The sequence below is a fragment of the Mixophyes fleayi genome, chromosome 1, assembly GCF_038048845.1.
Source record: "Mixophyes fleayi isolate aMixFle1 chromosome 1, aMixFle1.hap1, whole genome shotgun sequence".
Classification (NCBI taxonomy): domain Eukaryota; kingdom Metazoa; phylum Chordata; class Amphibia; order Anura; family Limnodynastidae; genus Mixophyes; species Mixophyes fleayi.
Genome location: NC_134402.1, coordinates 47328670 through 47348398, shown reverse-complemented (window position 1 = coordinate 47348398; position 19729 = coordinate 47328670). Strand labels below are relative to the sequence as shown.

Sequence of the window (19729 nt, the reverse complement as noted above, 5' to 3'; positions counted from 1 at the left end):
GGTTTTTAGGGTCATTTATTCTCATGGCATAACACTCAAATTAATGAGCTGCAGCCATAGAATGTATGACTTCTTCCCTGTTACAAAATGTCACATCTATCTGCTGACATGTAAACACCACCTGGTTCATCAAACACTGAATATTTCCAACAAGGCTGCTACCCCATACAATATGTACAAAGGCTGTTGGACAGTGGTATACAGAATGCCTAACTAATGCTTAACTTGCCTGCATCCTGCAATGAAATGTACTGTATTGTTTTACATTATTATGAAGCATCTCTCCGTGCAAAACTTGCAGAATTTTAAACACTAAATCTATGCATATTAATGCTGAAAAAGGAAAATGCAGTTTAACAGTTGTTTAATTAAATATGCCCCCCATATATAGCAAATAGTCACTTTGTTTCCAGAGCTCTGCAATAGAACACTAAGACTGTAATATGCTAATTACTTCTGCAACATCACTGCATGGATATAAGCATGATTCAGCACTAGCCAGCTTCATGCTTTAGATAACGGAGGTGGGGTCCGGAGAAGGAGCATTTATTTAAGGAGAGGTTGTCCAAAAGCTGTCAACACCTTTAAAATACAGTTCCTGTATAGAAATAAATGTTTATTTTACATGATAAGAATTTAAAGGGGGATGACTAGTGCCAATACAGACTCATGGGCAATTAGGCCATTTTAGACTTAATTGTCTGCAACCTGCTGCATGTTTGGCCCTAAAAAAAATCCTCCAGTCCCGATCAATGTTTGATCAAGAACTATCAGATTTGTAATGGGACTGATGGACTATGCAGCTGAATGATAACTGCAATATGATTGTTCATTGTTCGGCGGTTTGTGTGTGACCAGTATGGACATCGGTCTGGTTACTCAGCGCTTGATTTGAGATGGATCAATCCATATATGGGCAACTATTAAATTACAATTTGAAACAGGAAAATTTTACATTTCTCTATGACACTAGGAGGCAGATTAAATCCTCCACGAAGTGCCGTAAAGTACCATCGGGCATCACCATGAGGCCTGGCTGCGTGCATTTCCGGTTAATACAGTACCAAAACCTTTGCTTATTTTTGCTAGCATCTGAATGAGGTGTGAGCAAAAATATGTGAAGATTTCAGTCCGGACATTATCGTGGAGTGTTTTCGCTAACAGTTCCATACGCACATCGCTATCATCCATCTCACCGGTTTAGACCCATTCTGAGCCTTGTATACATGGGTTTCCTGTGGTTACTCCTATCAGTTGTACAGCCTGGCATTCCTCTATTCTCTGACGCCATCTTGCCAAGCATTCTGCACATGCGTAACCCCGGGAACCTTTTAAAACCTTTGCTCTGCAGTGATAGAAGGATCACCAGCCAGTTTCTGTTATGAGGGTCCTCCTCCTTTCTATAGGTGTCAGTTAATCAGGGCTCCTACCTGATAGGAAGCATCTCCTCTGACTGCCGTCCGTGCTCATACTTACCGTTATTCCTGTCTTCACAAGTTAGACCGTTCGCTCATCGGCTGCAGCATCGGTCCTGTTCTAGAGTGATAACACCTGTGTGGATCTCAGTGCTTTTCCTCTCCGCAGTTCATCGCTTCACAGCATTACCTGTTCAGCTTATTCCACTGTTTAGACCTGTGACTGTACTACCTGCTCAGCCTATCCTATTATATATATATATATATATATATATATATATATATATATATATACTATTTTAGTAATTGGGAAATTGTTACTGTCAGTTTTGTAATATCTGATAGTTACTCATTGCAATTCATTAGGCTAACAATAAATATGTGTTATTTTGAACTCAATTGCTATCTAGCTTAAGACAGATTTGCTCATCTCCAGTCCTCAAGAGCTACCAACACGTCATGTTTTCAGGGCTTCTGCCTGTAGAAACAGGTGGTATAATTGCTGTGCAGGATTAAAGAAATTCTGAAGGCATGAAGTGTTGGTAGCACTCGAGGACTGGATTAGAGCACCTTTGGCTTAAAAGCAGGTACGCAGTTAGGGGAGTGGGGGTCCAGGTGCCCAGAAACACCCCCTTGTGCTCGAATCACTAACTCCTAATCAGACTGTTGATATCATAATGTTGACATTTAGAATGTCGACATGTTCATTTGGTATAAAGGGTTAGAATGTGGACAGGTTGTGAACACGACAGTCGCAATGTTGACAATAAAGGGCTAGATGTAAACTGGCAAAACTGACGGCACTGGTCTAATGAGCTAATGAGCACGCCGACATTCTGAATGTCAACATGTTCATTGTTGGCATTTCCTACCCAACCCATCTTATCACCACAAGAAATATTGCTTTCTCTGTGATACTGGCCCGGATTGGAAACTTACGGCTTGACCGAGCTATCCTTGCAGATATACATGTTTACATGTATAAAAAACATATAAAATATTTCAAAAGCTTCACTGATTAAAATAAAAATCTTTATTCAAAGAATAAAACATTATCTTTTAATGATATTACTCTGTTATTGCCATCCTGAGATGGCAATAACAGAACAGGTATTGTGGCAGTACAAATACTGCAGTGATACTTATTAATTAGCCTTTGCCATGCAATCATTTGGAAACCCCCATCTAGAAATCCTGTGTTTGCCCCTGAAGAGGTATCACAAACCTCCACATGGAAACTACATGACTGTAAGAAACTTCCTAAGTATCATCATCATCACCATTTATTTATATAGCGCCACTAATTCCACAGCGCTGTACAGAGAACTCATTCACATCAGTCCCTGCCCCAATGGAGCTTACAGTCTAAATTCCTTAACACACACACAGACAGACAGAGACTAGGGTCAATTTACCTACTAGTATGTTTTTGGAGTGTGGGAGGAAACCGGAGCACCCAGAGGAAACCCACGTAAGCACGGAGAGAACATACAAACTTCACACAGATAAGGCCATGGTCGGGAATTGAACTCATGACCCCAGTGCTGAGAGGCAGAAGTGCTAACCACTAAGCCACCGTGCTTAGTATTCCAAAGTAATGTATTCACATGCTCACAGCAAGTACAATGCACAGATATCCTGGACTAAGCAGCTGGGTAAAGACATTATCCTATCACTTGTAATATCTTGATGCAGACTGATTAAACACTGACATTTATGAGGCATAAGTACAAGCGAAAATGTAATACGTGATGAAAACCCTTTATTATGGTGTAATAGGCCACATATATATAAGTCCTGTTCTAGGACAGGTTAATTTACATCATCTATTAACAATGGGCAGCATTGATATTTTGTAACAACTATCATTTTAACTTTTGGAATCTCATTAGCAGCACTTGCTCCTAAAAAATTATTCATTTCATAGCTATTAGTGTGTAGTATGTTTGTACATTTGTTACAATGTTATTCTTTGTATAAGCAAAAATATGCAGTATGTAAATCAGCATAGGTAATAGTGTCCCAAACACATAATAAGGCTGTACACTTCTGCCAGACAGAGCAGATCATACTTGTATACAAGTCTCTGGGATTTATCTGTATCAGGTATAGATGTAGACAGGATTATTGTCCCTAACATGACAAATGCCTGTGTGATTTTTTTGGTTGAACAAATCCAGCCACAACTTCCAATGGCTTTAAAACAAAACAAATAACTTTCCAAACTTAAACGAAGGATGGTATATGAACTATGTCACTCCACTTGAGTGACTAAAGCACTCTGCTAAAATACAATGTTACAGTACTTACAGCTTACAGCTTCTTACTATATTTTATTTTTATTTGTTCTTTATAGGCTGCCATTGCAGCAATACATTTCCAATTACTTAGATCAGGCTTGGCCAACTTGTGGCTGTTCAGGTCTACAAGTCCCAGCATGACCTGTCAGCTAGCGACTGGCTATCTACTGGCAAAGCATGCTGGGAGTTGTAGATTCACAACACCTGGAGAGCCACAGGTTGGTCAGGGATTACTCAGATTTTCATGTCTGTAGTCAAGGTTATCTACCTAAGATTCCTGTTCACTCTTTATGATAATAGGTTAGAAGGTTAGTAGAGGAATTGTCATAATAATTGTACATTGTGGAAAGATAATCCAGGACTGCCAGATAACAGACTCTTTTGGAATGTTTAGAAGGACACAATGGTGGAAATCATGATTAATTGGAAGAAGAGTCTACATTATCGTATGCAAATCCTGCCAGAGGAAACATAGTGAGCCAATCATACTGCAAATGAGATAAACAACATATATATTGTTCTACAGTTTGATGGCCGCTCCATCTGTATATTCATCTGCAGAGGAAAGACAGTAGACATAGAGGGCGTGATGCTGAGCTGGATGAATGATGGGCTTAGCTAATGCTCAAAAAAGGCACCTGTATAAATAGAGCCCATATGGTGGGTTGTCTCAAGATGTGGTCAGCTCTGCACCTGCAGTATACACACCGGTACATACCAGGCTCACGTCTGACATCCATACACCCACATACGTGTACACATAACCAGGTCACAAGCATAAGAATAGTTTGTGAATTCGCAATCAGATAATCAGAAGTGGTTAGTGCTGATGGCAGTCATCATCATCATCAGCATGTAATTGCACCTGCCTCCTAGTATTTGCAAAATATACGACTCCTGTCAAGCATATATGTATATCTGTACTAATCTACCTAAGTCACATTTGTGTGATCATGCATTTACTATACTCAGCCTACATTAGACAGCCTCTTCCCTCCCCTGTTCTGCAGTTCTAGTCATAAGTAGGCTCAAGTGTCACATGCGCTCATGTCAAGTGTCAGATGCGCTCGAGTCATGTGTCACATGCGCTCGTGTGTGCATGTGTGTATATATGTGGGAATGCGCAGGGCACATTTTTGTTATTTATTTAATTTAAAAAGGCGTACATCTAACTCAGCATCATGCCCAGAATGTTTTCTTTGTAGATAATTACACAGAGATTTGCAGAATATAGAAGTAAATTATACTGTTCTGTCTGTCATCGCATCAGGCAATGCATGAAGCTCTACAATTTCCTTGATGAACATTTGAATTGTTTCTGTAGCAATAGGTGTATTTTAAGTGGAATAAAGTGTTTTGAGAATCTGACTACATGTACAAGAACATTCAATCATTAGGGAGGAAGTTCAACAATAAAGTCTATTAATATCTGACTCTATGATCTTTCTAGAACTGGCAAAGGATGTAGACCAAGGGGCTTCATATGAGAGGTCTTACATTGGGCACCAATGTGATAAGACCTTGTGTAACCGGTGACAGTCCCAGCCACTAGAACAGTATATGAATTAAGTTGATAGTTTTATAGATTCCAGAGTAATCTTTGAATGGGTGGTCATGTGTAAATATCAAGATCACAAGTCACAAAGATACAGGGATTTCAATTTTGCCTTGAAGATAAATCTCATTCTTAAATACCAAATAGTTGTATTTCACATTTTCCGCAAGCAATTTGTTTAAGTTAAAAGTAGATTGTTTTGCTGTAGAATGGTAAATTGACAATCCTTACAGTATCTTGTTTGAAACAGGCAAGAAATTATAGTTTTTTCATTTCAATACTGTAAGTATTATTAGATTGACCTGTGAGAAAAATACTGCTTATCTTGCTTTTAGTAGTGTCCCTTGCTGGTCCTTAGGTGTTCCAGGTGTTCTTGTGATCAGTGTAAATTAATATTGGATGAATTACCCTTTTGCTAGAATTAGCACCATTCTTTTAGGGAATTCATATTAGATAATAGTTCCAGGTCACTTACATCAAAGTTTCTTAAAGTCTGTTGGATCCAGACAAATTTAGTAATGATAATATGGAAAAATTCTAATTGTTCTGCTTTTGTATGCAGACTTTGGGTTCTTAAACAGTTCATTACCTTCCCAAAATAGATTTGATGCTTATAAAGGATAGATGAGGAAACTACATCAGAAACTCACAATCGCACAGAGAGAACATATTAACTCCACGTTGAATCATCCCATAGGGATCAACCAGATGCTCCAGAACACAGTATGGATATAGCATAAATTCAGTTTCCTTCAGAGTGGAGCAAAATAGAAAGTGGGAGATTCTGGCAGCAGTAGTGGGCAGAATAAATGGGGCATGATATAAGCAGACGCCCTGGCTCACTACAGTAAAAGCAAATATTTAGTCTTCCAATCGATCATTCTTCCTGAGTCAGAATAGGATAAATGCGACCAATATCCATTGTATTAGTTATATATGAGTGGTTACAGGGACTCGAACAAGAGGGGAAACCTTTGGAAGGACCTATAAGAGATTGAAGGCTCCACAGATCTCTAAATTGTTTTCACAGATTTGAATTAAGAACTGATTGAGATCTTCAAAGCAGTACTACTCTAGCCAATACATATATCCCCTATTGGTCAATGACCTAGCTGAAGAGATCTTCAGGCGAATTATGCAGTGGTAATCCTTCTGGGGCATCTTAGAGTGTGATCTTAAGAGAAAAGAGAGTATCAGTATCAGCTGTTGGTCAAGTTTGTTGTTGCAGTAGTCTGAGCCGATCGCAGCCTCACAGGGTTCTGGGTTTGATTCCGACCAGGGCCCTATCTTTGTGTAGTTTGTATGTTCTTGTGTTTGTGTGGGTGACTTCTGTCAAAATGTACTCATGGGTGTGTTATGGAATTTGTGAATGATTACATATTATCTGTGTAATATGATTGGTACTATATCAATAAATGATGATAATAATAATAATAATAATAATAATAAAATAGAAATAATAACTCTTACTATGGCTCATTGTACAGAACAGCTTGATATTGAAAAGAGAATAAATACATGCCCACTGATGTTATAAACTGCATGCGATCCTCAGAGAAGTATTCAGAAAGAGGCACTTTAGGGTTCAAGGGTAAGTAATCAAAGGACTGCTGATAATTCAGATTGGACATTTCAGCTAGTGATGAAGCAGAAGTGGCACTGGTAGTGACAGGGCTGGAAATATATAGAGCCTAAATCTGGGATTGCATTCAAATAATTCAAATATGTCCTACTTGTATTGCTTGCACACTCATGTGTTAATTCTCCAAAGGAAATGCAAGTCCTTCACCATCTGTACTGGTTGGCTAGAAGAAACTCATTGATTGGAGGAGTGCGGTTAGGAAAGGAACGGCTTCCTTTGCACCTCTTGCAAATGCAGGAACACCTGAAAGTGTTCAAGTGCTTACTTTCGACCTGCCCTTGATCAAGTGGCTCCAGCGACTCTTCATACGCCGTGTAGACTTCGTTGTCAACAGTGGCACACTAAAGTAACATGAAATCTACAAAAACGTTCTCGTAAAGCTGAACATCAGTGGCATAAATCTTGTACCTCTAATGATTTCAGCGCATATACCACTATCTACCACTGGACTGCTCTGGACAAGCATACTTCCAATCTCTCATCTATGCTCAGACTCACCCCAACCGCCTTTTTAACACATTTAAATCTCTTCTCAATCCTTCCACTCCAAACCTTCCGACTACCATCAGTGCCCAGGATCTTGGTTCCTATTTCAAGGAGAAACTTCCCCCAGCACACTGCTATAGCCAGTAAAAGACCTGCCATTTCTACTGTAAATAAAAATGCATAAGTCTTAGTTGCACACATTTGCAAATATATGTTAAAGCCACCCGCCACTCCATGGAGCTTTTGCTAATAGGGTGGTCCTAACTCTAAACCGTGAGAGTCCCATATATTTGGGCCATACATATATGTGTTTTTAAATTGAGAGCTAACTTACCAAAGAGGTACCCCAGAAGCCTCCAAACAGCAATTTAGCGCCAGTACTCCCCCTGCCTTGACTCGCAACTATCCTTTGTTCCCCACATCAACTGTATATTTACATCATGCTGCATACATCTAAAAAACATTTCCAGAATGTGTACATATCTCACGCAAAAACTTTAATCCATGCACTCATCATCTCCCGCATTGACTATTGTAATTCCCTCTTTACTGGTCTTCCCAAAATCAGACTCGAGCCCCCACAATCTATTTTGCACGCAGCAGCTAGATTGATTTTCCTTGCAAATCATTTTTCGTCCGCTGAGTCACTCTGTCAGTCTCTACATTGGTTGCCTATTTCTCAAAGATTCCAATATAAAATTCTTCTACTAACATACAAGGTGATCAACAAAATTGCATCGACATACATCTCCTCACTTGTCTCAAAATATCTCCCAACTAGATACCTCCGTTCTACACAAGACCTGCGTCTCTCTTCCACTCTCATCACTTCCTCCCATTCCCGGTTACAGGACTTTTTTCGGACTGCACCCATTTTATGGAATTCACTCCCACGCACCACAAGACTTTCCTCTTCAAACCTTCAAGCGTTCTCTGAAAACCCACCTCTTCAGACAAGCTTATAATATTCCTCTAGCACCCTCTAAATCTCCCTAGTTTACCTTATTACCACCCTCTACACAGCTAACACAAGATCATCCCTCTGACCAACATAGTTGCGTGACTGAGCATACATCCCACTAATTACTTTGCAACGTTTGCATTCTAGCTGGACAAATATTCAATATTATGCACTTACCCTTGTGTATCAAACCAATGTCCCATGAGCTTGCGAGCAGGGCCCTCTTATCTCTCTGTCTGTATGTATTACCAAGTATTGTTTTATTACTGTTTGTTCCCAATTGTAAATCGCTACGAAATCTGCTGGCGATATATTAATAAATGTTGATGATGATGATGATGATGATGAAAGTGGGGATAAGCTATTTGCAGAGGAGGGTGGCAAAAGTGCAGATGGTCAGATTCATAAAATGGTAATGCAAGCCAGAGGTCAGATCAGGTGGCGCAGGTCTAAAGAAAAGATAAATCAAGGGTCAGTACACAGGAATCAGTCAGCAAGGATCAGCACACAACAGGGCCTGATTAAGGGTTCCGGCCACCCTAGGCTATTTCAGCCGTAGCGCCCCGACCCTCCAGCCACCTCACCTGCCCCCTTCAGCTACCTCACCTGCCCCCTTCAGCCTGCTCACCTTCCCCCTTTAGCCACCTCACCTTCCCCCTTGACCACCTCATCTGCCCATCTGCCGCCCCTCCCCCTGAGAAATTTGAAAGGACTTATCTGCTGTGGTGTCCTCTCTTCAGTGCTGTGTATGACAAGCAGTCTGGCAGCGTGGCCACGCGCGCTTCTTACTCTGGTCACGTGTGATGTGGAAGTCCTGATCTCATGTGACCAGAGTAAGAAACGCGACCACACTGACAGGCAGCTAGCAGCGATCGCTGTCAGACTGCTTGTCATGCTATAGTGACAGTCGGGACCGCTCTTTTAGACCAGGAGCGGTCCCGATGACTCTGGCTGCCACATTTAGAAAAAAAATAAAAAAATAAAATAATTCTGCGACACTGCGCACCCCTGGCTCCAGCGCCTATTGGCTGATCAGGCCCTGGCACTCAAATGAGCATACATCCGGACACTCATGTTCTTGCGTATGAACCTGCTTGTGTGTGTGCCCACGACCGTGGGATTGTGGCTGCAGCCTGGGCACATCAGGTAGCACGGGACCCTAGTGTTTCCTTAGACGACTTTCCTGAGAGCGGCCTATTAAATAGTAGAGTTCTATGCGTACAAATATGTTGTATCCTATAATAACCAGTAACAAGCACATTTTTAAGCTTCACTGGTAAAATGACAGAATCTGATTGGCTACTTCCGGTACTGCTAGGGGTGGTGGAAAAGCTGTGGTGCCCTCTCTTTCCCTTCCCATTGGAAGCATCATCAAAGCCCAGCTCCACTCTCCCAGTCCATCACAGACATGGAGGAGCTATACACTGATAGCACTGGGATCGTTTATGTCACAGTGAACCAGTGCAAAGTTGCACAACAGTGGGCAGTAACTAGGTATGAGTTTACATAACCATGTCGGAGCTTTGCATATTCAAAAGAGACTGGCACAATAATATCCTGGATGTTGTCGGCACAGAGGTGTTGCAATTGAATGTGCAGAGATGTATTTTTGCCTTGCACTGCTCATTGTATATTAATAAGCATCCTCCAGGAATTAGAAATATTTAATGTGTAGTATGTATCAAACAGTAATAAGCGAAAAGTATTTAAAAAAAGTCATGTATTAATAGCAAGAACAATGTTACACTGAAGAAATGAAGGGCAGCACCAGTGCTAAATGGTTGTAATCAAGGACGGCTACAGCTTCAAACCATGTGGGATTTAATACTGCTCGGTTCTTTGTAATGTTATGTCTCTGAGTTCTCAGACTGGAATTCTATTTGCATTGATTGTTCTTGTTTTAACTTGTATTCTACATTATTCTTCAGACAATGTTGAAGATGAATTGGAAATGGCCACAGTGCGGCATCGCCCCGAGGCTCTCGAGCTGCTTGAAACACAAACAAAGTTTACAAAGAAGGAGCTCCAGATTCTCTATAGAGGATTCAAGAACGTGAGCTTTTTATTACTGCATTCTAATTATTGAGCTGTTTACTTAAGCAAAGTAGGATCTCTAACCATGCATGAGAGAAAACTCATTTATGATTACCGATAGGATACAATATTATGCCCATTAACATTATAGGGCAAATAAACCCCCCACACCTGACATTTGCATATGTGGAGCCTGTTGGTAAAGTATATAGTTCATGTTATCCTGACATTCTTATGTTTCCTGTTTAAAAGTTAAGTTATGTAGACTATTACCTATCACTCCATTACAGATAAGTTCTAAAGGGATCTGATACAGGAAAATTATAGGATTTCAGTTATGTTTGCTCTGATATTACTGGTCCTGCCTCTGTGAGTGATTCCAGCAATCTGCAACATCTATAGAGCATCTCTGTTACCTAGGAGACTATCCAATCTCACAAGTTCTGGTTTTGCAGTGATGCAAGCTAGAGAAATGCCACTTCATTCAACAATGGGAGTTTTCTTCCGAAGAATATACCAGATTTCAAGCTGGAGAGATTTAAATTAAGCATAAAGACATCAGCTATTTCTGGTATTTTGTTTTGGCTACTGATATACAGGCTTTCATATATGTTAATATTGGTAAGGGGCTTTATTTGTCTTTTATGGCTAACCATGTTAAAGCATAGCTAAATATTGTTAGATGTTTTCTCTCTTGTGGCTTGTTACTAGATGCAGCCAGAGTACACATTTGGATATTAATAAGTTATATTAATATGTACAGCCAGAACGTTTTAATTTTTCCCAATCGGCAGTTGCCTTTTTAATATCTTTCCTATACGCAATAGCATCTGTTAAACACTTCTGTTATGGGAATCTGTGAATGAGTGCTTGCATACTTACACAGCTGTGATCTTTATTTAACCATCATATAGTTGCTGCATCCAGTGGGCAGAAGGGGAAGGTATAACTACAGGTTATGTGTAGCTACTAATTTCATCAATTTATTTAGTTTTATTCCAGTTTCAGAAATGACCTGCCCAGTGGATTTACTTGGATAGTCAAGTTTTGGACTGACCTGGTTTTGCAGGATACTACCGTTTTAGCGAATTAACAATCGGACTCTGGTAAAGGATGCAGACTGACCGGCCTCCAGTGTCAGTGCTATAATACCAAACATTAATGTTTTACTATACGATAGGGCAGAGCCAGCTACGTCTATGGGACAGTGCTGGTAGAAAGGATCAAACTAGCAGCAGTTGCTAGTTGTAGCTGCCTTAGGCATTGTGTGTGAGGATACACCCTAAATTTGTACTTGGGGAAGCAATATGTTCATGTCCTTCTGTTCAAAGCCCTCTTCTCCATTATATGTGCTTGGAAAATTAGGTGGTAGTTAAAGGCCAAGGAAAAAAAGAAAACTAAAAGGAAAAAATTTCATAGCTAAACACAAATGTTTTCGGCTAAATTATGCTGGTCTCAGAATTACACCCAATTTGATTTTCATTTGTATGACAGATGGTAACTTTAGACATGACTGTCAGTGTATTAAACAACCGGTCTTGGTCTATTTTTCTTTAATGACCATGATGTTGAGTTCCACCTATGTTTGCAGGCCAATCACTCACAAGTGTGCACCTGGTATTGATATACATTAGCTGAGGTTTTTTGTGACATGCTAGAAAAGATAAGCGAATAGATCCTACACAGTTGTTTTTTCATCATCTGGCACAGTAAAAACATCATCACGCCATACAGCCTATTGTCACATTAGGTACTCCTCAAAGGTAACACTTTTCTCATAAAATACTATATGTTTCACCCTATTTAAGTATAATTTACTTTAAGGAATAAAGTGGACATCAGGGCTTCTTTTAATGTAGATATGAAATGTATAAACATGCTAATGTATTTTTATCACCTAATAGTGCTGATTTGGGCAGGACTCTCCCAATTTTTAGATCCTGTAAGCGGCACGATCTTCTGCAAATTAGGCATGGCTTTGTAATGATGGAACAATGGTTGTTCAAATCGGGAAGGGTGGTTGGTTGGCTCGAGCCATGGGTTAGTTGGCTCATGGGCAGGACTTTTCACATTTGGAGAGCTACAGTATACTTGTACCTACTTCTGCAGATTATTTAAACCTTGATGCACACTTGATAAAGCGACTCCATCCATCATGACATCTCCTCCTTATGGGCTCTCCCTTTCCTTATCCCAGTCCATTTTAAAGGCCCCTGCCACCCTGTCCTCCTTTACCTCCTGTCATGGACACTGAGGTCCTCACACTCTTCCTCTTCCCCCTCAATCTGTTCTCTCAACCCTGCTCCCTTCTGCCTCCTCTACTTTATCTCCTCTAACACTTGCAGTCATCTAGCCCACCTTTCCAACCTGTCCTTATCTACCAGCATCTTTTCTTCTGCCTTCAAACACGTGCTCATCACTCCCATTGTCATGAAACAATCTCTCGCCTCTGCCTCTCTCTCCAGCTACTCCCATTTCTTTCCAAACTTCACCCATGACTGATCTAACCGTTCAACACACTTTCTCCCTTTTTACTCTCTCCTTGATCCCTTACAATCAGGAATCCATTGTGCTCACTCCACCGAGTCTGCCTTCACCAAGGTGACTAATAATCTACTCTTGGTTAAGTTGAAGAGCCATTTCTCTTTGATCTTACTCCTTGACCTCTCTGCCACTTTTCACACAGTTAACTCTACTCTGCTCCTTGACACCCTTCACTCCCTTGGCCTTCATGTACTGTTCTTCCCTGGTTTACCTCCTACCTCTCCCTCCAACTGTTGGGGTTCCCCAAACCTCTGTTCTTGACCCATTACATTTCTCTCTTACACCTCTTCTCTAGGCCAGCTGATCCGCTCCTTCAGCCACCAATATCACCTCTATTCCGATGATACTCTAATCTACCTTTCCACCCCTGACCTCTCTTCCTCTTTCTTTATGATATGTCTGACTGCCTCTCTGCCATCTTCACCGGGATGGCTTGATGCTACCTGAAGCTTAGTTTATCCAAAACTATGCTTATCATCTTTCCACCACCCAGTGTCCCATCCCCTCCCCTATCTTAAGGTTGATGGTGGTGACATCTCCCCATGTGCGCTGCCTGGGAGTAATCACTGACTCTGTCCTCAATTTAATTCCCCACATCAAGTTCATTGCCCAATCCTGTTGCCTTCACCTTCCTAACATTGCTAAGATTCACCCTTTCCCTTCCCTAGATGCCACCATTGCCATCACCCATGCTTTTGTCATCTCCCTCCTTGATTATTGCAAACTTCTCCTCTCTGGCCTGCCTGATAAATGTCTGTCCCACCTGAAATCAGTCACTAATCTTCCTCTCCTGATTATTGTCTTCTGTTGTGCATCTCTGCAAAGCCCTCCATTGGCTTCCCATTCCTTCCAGAATACAATTCAAGTAGCTTACCCTCACTTATTAAGCCATATTTAATGTCTCTCCTTCCAGTATCTCTGAATTTGTCAAGAAATACTCCTCTACTTACCCACTGCATTTTGTCAATGACCTTCGCTTCTCCTCCTCACCTGTCACAACTTCACACTTCCACCTTCAGGACTTTGCCTGCACTGCTCCCCACATTTAAAAATCCCTGCCCTGTCCAACCAGACTCGCACCCACCTCGATCCTTTCAAGCACAGTCTCAAAACTCACCTTTTCACATTTGTCTAACCTGGCCCATCTTAGGACATTTCCCTCTCTCCCTGCTCCAACTCCTTTCTATCCAGCCCTATTATCTCCATTTGCTACCCTGCCACATGCAAAACAACTCCCTACTCTCGCTCCGCCTACCTCTTCCTCTTCGCTCAACCCTATCGCCTCCGTTTTTACCCTAATCCTCTTGAATGTTAACTCGGACAAGCTTAGCCCTTTCTACCTCCAATCTACTCAACCTCTTTGCAATGTTTCCTTTGTTCTAGTTGTGTCCTTTTAATGTAGTTGCTTTCTCTATAGTCTCTTATATTGGTTTTAACTGATTCCATTGTTTCTCTTGCCCCTTATCTGTATGTTGTTGTGTTTATCTTTTTTGTTGATTGTGCTGTGCTGCAGTTTAAAATAATAAAATAATATAATAATGGTATTGTGTTCACATCATGTCCAATGTTTGTTTTTTTTAGCTTAACCTTCTTTGCTAAAGGGAGCTGTTTAACATTTTCTCTGTTTGGTTAAATGAAAGCTATTTTCTCTCAAACATGTATTCATAGACACATATATCTATAACCTATGGCAGCAACCTAGCCTGGTCTTTATACATTTTATTTTATATATGTCAAGAAGTATATCACTTCTATTGTGTAACCTGAATAAAAAAATGATGGCAAATGTCACAATGAGAGTTTTCACTTGGAAGCCTCTGAGTCTTTGACCTACAGTGTAACTGAGCCATTTAAATCCTGACAATGTTTTTTTGTGAATAAAGGGCATATCCATCTCATGACATTTACTACATGAACTAATTGCGAAAAATAACATTTTGCAGTGATCATGAGAAAGCTGCTATTGCAATACACACTTATCTGCTATATTACTGTTTAGTATCATGAAAACAACTATTCATTTTATGATTATTTCTTCACTGGAAGAAAACATTTATTTCTTATAGCAATTTTCTTTATACTTAGTCCTTTCATTTTAAACTCGTTTTCAATTACTTTACAAGATAACATTTCCTTCCACACTATTTCCAAAATAAATAGCATAAAATGCATATTTGTGATAAAAATTCAATTATCCACAAAATAAATACGTTATTTAAAGTGTCACGAACATGCTCCCAGCTTCCGTGACTTTGGGTGTTTGCTGTATGAGGTTACACACGATTCCAGCCCGCAGGCTCTTTACCTATGACACAGTTAATAGACCTATGAATCGCCCCCACACAGCACTCGCACACCCACGCACACTTCAGGTTTGTTACCACCTATTGAATACGGGCAATAGGACCCCAATATACTGTCCCACACTGGCACACAAGGCTTCTGGCTACCCACAAGTTACCCCAGCAATCAAAGGGTTAACTCTTCACACCTCCAGACTGTTACACAAATGTAAATGCAAGCACCCACTAGGTTTGTTAGTCAAATGTATTAGCAAATCACACATCGGCAGTCAAAGGGTTAACTTGGTCGAGCTATATTCTTATTAACAGGCAAATGGATTCGTTAGAGTATCAAGGACGTTACTTATTAAATCATAGTTTTAATATACAAAGGTACAGGGCATTCAGTTATAAAAAAAACAATTAATAAACAATTAACATAAAGGACCTCATTTGCGACTCACTACGAGAGGATGGGAGGAACACAGATTTGTGAAGGCGTGACCATGTAAATACATCCTAGTTGCAGTGAGGCGCAGACGCAACACACGTCAAAACAGGGCTACAGCTGTGCGGTAGGAATTAGGTGACGCAAGCTTAAGCTAGCTGCAGGAACTGCTCGCAGCTCGATTGGGTATTACGAGTGGGATGTAACTGGGATTGCTTGCCACTCGTAATACCCTACCAAGCTGCGGCACACTCCCACTCCTACACTTCTTAAACTGACTTTGCGTCCGACTCTAAATGAGGTCCAAAATATACAAGCAAAACAGTTAAAAATAAAAGTAATTGAATTTAGAGTATAACCTACAGATAAGTGGTATATTCTGGCCAAGGGAAATTGACGTGAAGATGGACAGCTTATCAATAATGATTGCTTTTCCAAAAGACTGGCAACTTGTTGATAACTGGTCTCATATTTTTAAAGACACTTCCACACCTGTCCCCGCCTACAGGGGTTGTGGTTTGTGACCCTTTTTTCAATAACCATTTGCATGTTGCCTGATTTACTACCTAATTCTACTATGTGACCTAACTTTTCTGTGGAGTGTCACACAGATCCAATTTTATTATTAATAGATCCCCTATGAAATTACCCATCAATTGATACCAAACAGACCTAGGTAAACGTTGTCAGTTTGAGCTTATACTTATTTCCTCAACTTGTCTGTGTGGCAGAATTCTTAATTTGACATATGAGCTGCCCTTCAACATGCTATTGAGGAATAATAGCAAGATCTTTGTGTAATTAGAAAACACTTCTTTAAAACGTTTGCCTGGTTTGTTGTGAAAGACTTTAAGAATATATATATATATATATATATATATATACAGTCACAGACAGGATTACTTAGCAGAAATTCATCTTCGTTATCCTGACTAACCAAAACTAAAGCAGCCTGGGATGAGTACTTGATCACTACTTTAATTGATTTTAAGTGGCATATTTTAAAACTGAATTATTCTTGTCTATATAAAATATAGCCAAGTCAGAACATCTTTGAGGCAGATACCATGCTGAGTGGTTCCTAAAAGTCTATTCAGGTGTCAAAAGTCCATCCCAGGTAAGGATATATCTCACCGCAGGGGCCTTTGAAGCTGCTACAGGTGACACTGCTATCTTTTAACACAGGGATGTGCAGAGTCACCGAATACACACACATCAGACTCTCTGGCTTCACATTTTACACTTTAGTAGCTCAACTTATAAATTTATTCATTTGATATACCATATTTACACTGCAGTTATGATTTAGGCCTTATTCCCAACAATTATGTGATGGGTTATCACCTTATTATAGTTATTTACCTTATAAATAACTATAAGTTTTCTATGTTCACGACATAAAGAAAAAAAAATAAGTTTGATTGTCAATGGAAATTATATTTGTGGCCTGCACTGAGTATAAGGATGGGGGAAACCAAAAGTAGGATTTGCAAAGTTTGGAACCTTCTCTAATGAGCATCAACAATTTTATTTTCATTGGGTAACATATAACTTGAATGCTTTGGGTGGTTGCATAAGTAAGGCACAGGGCAGTCATGGTCTGTGCTTTGTTTAAATCAGTCTCTCTCCAGAAATCTGCCAAATAATTCTTCCAATCTCTTAACTTTATTGGGTTAAAAAAAAGTATTGAACTTATTTGTGAAGTTAAATGATTTCATAGCTGTAACATGGAATTGACTTTCAGAGTTTACGGGGCCAATTAGTTCAATTCCCTATGGCTGAATGGTGAGGAGAGATGTTTTTAATGGCTATATTTAATTAATGTTTAAGTAATGGTTATTCATGCAAAGCAAATCATTAGTTTACATTAACATTTAATCAGGTCTTCCTCGTCTGCATGAATACATTTGTATCTATTACAATGTAATATATATACAGTATATTTATATATATATCTATATATACAGACACACTATATGGACAAAATACAAAAGTATTTGGCCACACTTGTCAATTATTGAATTGAGGTGTTTCAATCAGACCCGTTGCCAGAGGTGTATATAATCAAGCACCTAGCCATGCTATCTCCATTTGTCAACATTTGCCACCTTTGCAATAAGACAGTTTGAGAGATTTTAAGCCTGCTGAATATTCCACGGTCAACGGTGATCAATGAATAAATTGCCTAAATAAATACCAACAATTATATCATAAGATGCATATCTCCTCTCAAGCAGAATCTCATTCAACTATAAAAGTCCTTATTGTGCTCTGCTGCACAAAATTGTGAACTCCATAAACAAATATAAAAACAACATAGAGAGATAACGTCGAAACATTTTTTTATTCTATTGAAGTCTAAAAATATTGCACATGCATCAAAAAACTTGAAACATAGAGTTGTCTGGTCATAGGCTTTACAGATATTTCCGTGGAACGGTTTGACGGCTCTTTCTTGCTGTATAATCCGTACAGACAGTGTCCAATAGACAGCTACGGTAAGGGCCAGATTAAGGGTCAAACTGGGCTGAAGATGAAAATTCTGAAGGGTCTAAACCAGCAGTGGGCAACAGGTGCCCAACGGATGCATCAGTCCAAAGATACCCAGCCGGCTGATCCTGATTCTATCAGAACGGGGGCAGCCGACTTCCATATCACGTGCAGGGAGGTCACATGGCAATCCCAGAGGAGGAGGGTTCACACCAGACTCTCCCTCCTTTCTGTGTGTGGCACATTTGAAGGCTGGAGTCCTGCACAAGAGGGCCTCCAACTCTTTCACATTGCCCATCACTAACCAATAATAGTAAGATCTTTGTATAATTAGAAAACACTTCTTTAAAAAGTTTGCCTGGTTTGTTGTGAAAGACTTTAAGAATATACATACAGTCACAGACAAGATTACTTAGCAGAAATTCATCTTCGTTATCCTGACTAACCAAAACTAGAGCAGCCTGGGATGAGTACTTGGTAAGACCAGATGGTGCAGCTGAGAGAGATGCTTATTAAATAAGGTATAGCATTGTGGTTAGTGTCTGGTAAGGGATAGAGGCTGCTATTGTGTGTCGATATCATTGTACTATTTTGACAGATAAAGCTGATCACATTGTGCTGTTATTATTGCAGTATAAGGGGTCTATTTATTACCACAGTGCTATAACAATCATTATGTAGCACTGAAATACCGCTGCAATTTACTATGCCTGAGCTGCTCTGGGAGCCCCGACGAAGACCGCCTGCTCCACAAAGCTTTATTCTCCTTCTCCAGCAGCCTAGCGCTGCTGGAGAATGGAAGAAATGCTAGACGCATGCACATAGCACCATCACCCGTGAGTGATCCAGCAAAGTCAGAGAGACTTTGGTTGGACCCCATTGTAACAATCAAGTAACGCCATACAGAGAAACAAAGCTTTTCGCAGCTTAATAAAATGCCTAATGCAGCTCTCCCCATAGAGGTAATCACTGGCAATTAGATGAAGGCCGGGGAAAACCCTTTGTTAAATAAGAAACCGCAGTGAAAGAGCATTTTTCCAGCATTTACAGTAACATTTTGGCTAGACCCCATAATCCTATGTGTCACCTGGTAATATTTGTTGTGTTAACCCCATGCATTATCACACTATACTTAAACTTGTATTTCCTTTATAGTGGCAGAAATTCACACTATGGCACAACATGATCTGAAACCTGACAAACTGAGAAATTATAGTATAGAACATATGTAGTGATGCTTATACTATTATTACTATACTGATTAGCTTGTCATATGACATCCAGTGTACAGAAACATATGGAACTCTGGGAAACTCTATTTCCAGTAGGTAACACTACTAATATCACCAACATTAAATACTCAATAGAACCACAGTAGGTACCTAGCAAGGTGATACTCATTATAATAGAAGTCAGATATATATATTTTATCCCATTAAAGGAAGGGGTGAATTCATTACACTAAAAAAAAATTACAGAAGAGTTGTACACTGCACCAAGTAAGATCAACCCCCCCCCCCCCCAAAAAAAAAATTCTACAAACATTTCGAGGCAGCAATCAACCACAAATAG

At 39.9% G+C, this 19729-nt stretch overlaps 1 protein-coding gene across 5 annotated transcripts in view; it reads left to right on the top strand.

The window, feature by feature from the left end:
* Positions 1–19729, top strand: part of KCNIP4 (potassium voltage-gated channel interacting protein 4) — a 511112-nt gene that overhangs the window by 423417 nt on the left and 67966 nt on the right. For all 5 annotated transcript variants that reach the window (XM_075194728.1, XM_075194727.1, XM_075194726.1 and 2 more), the window contains exon 2: positions 10288–10412. In XM_075194728.1, coding sequence (XP_075050829.1) covers positions 10288–10412 — 125 coding nt within the window. The remainder of the gene's footprint in view (positions 1–10287; positions 10413–19729) is intronic.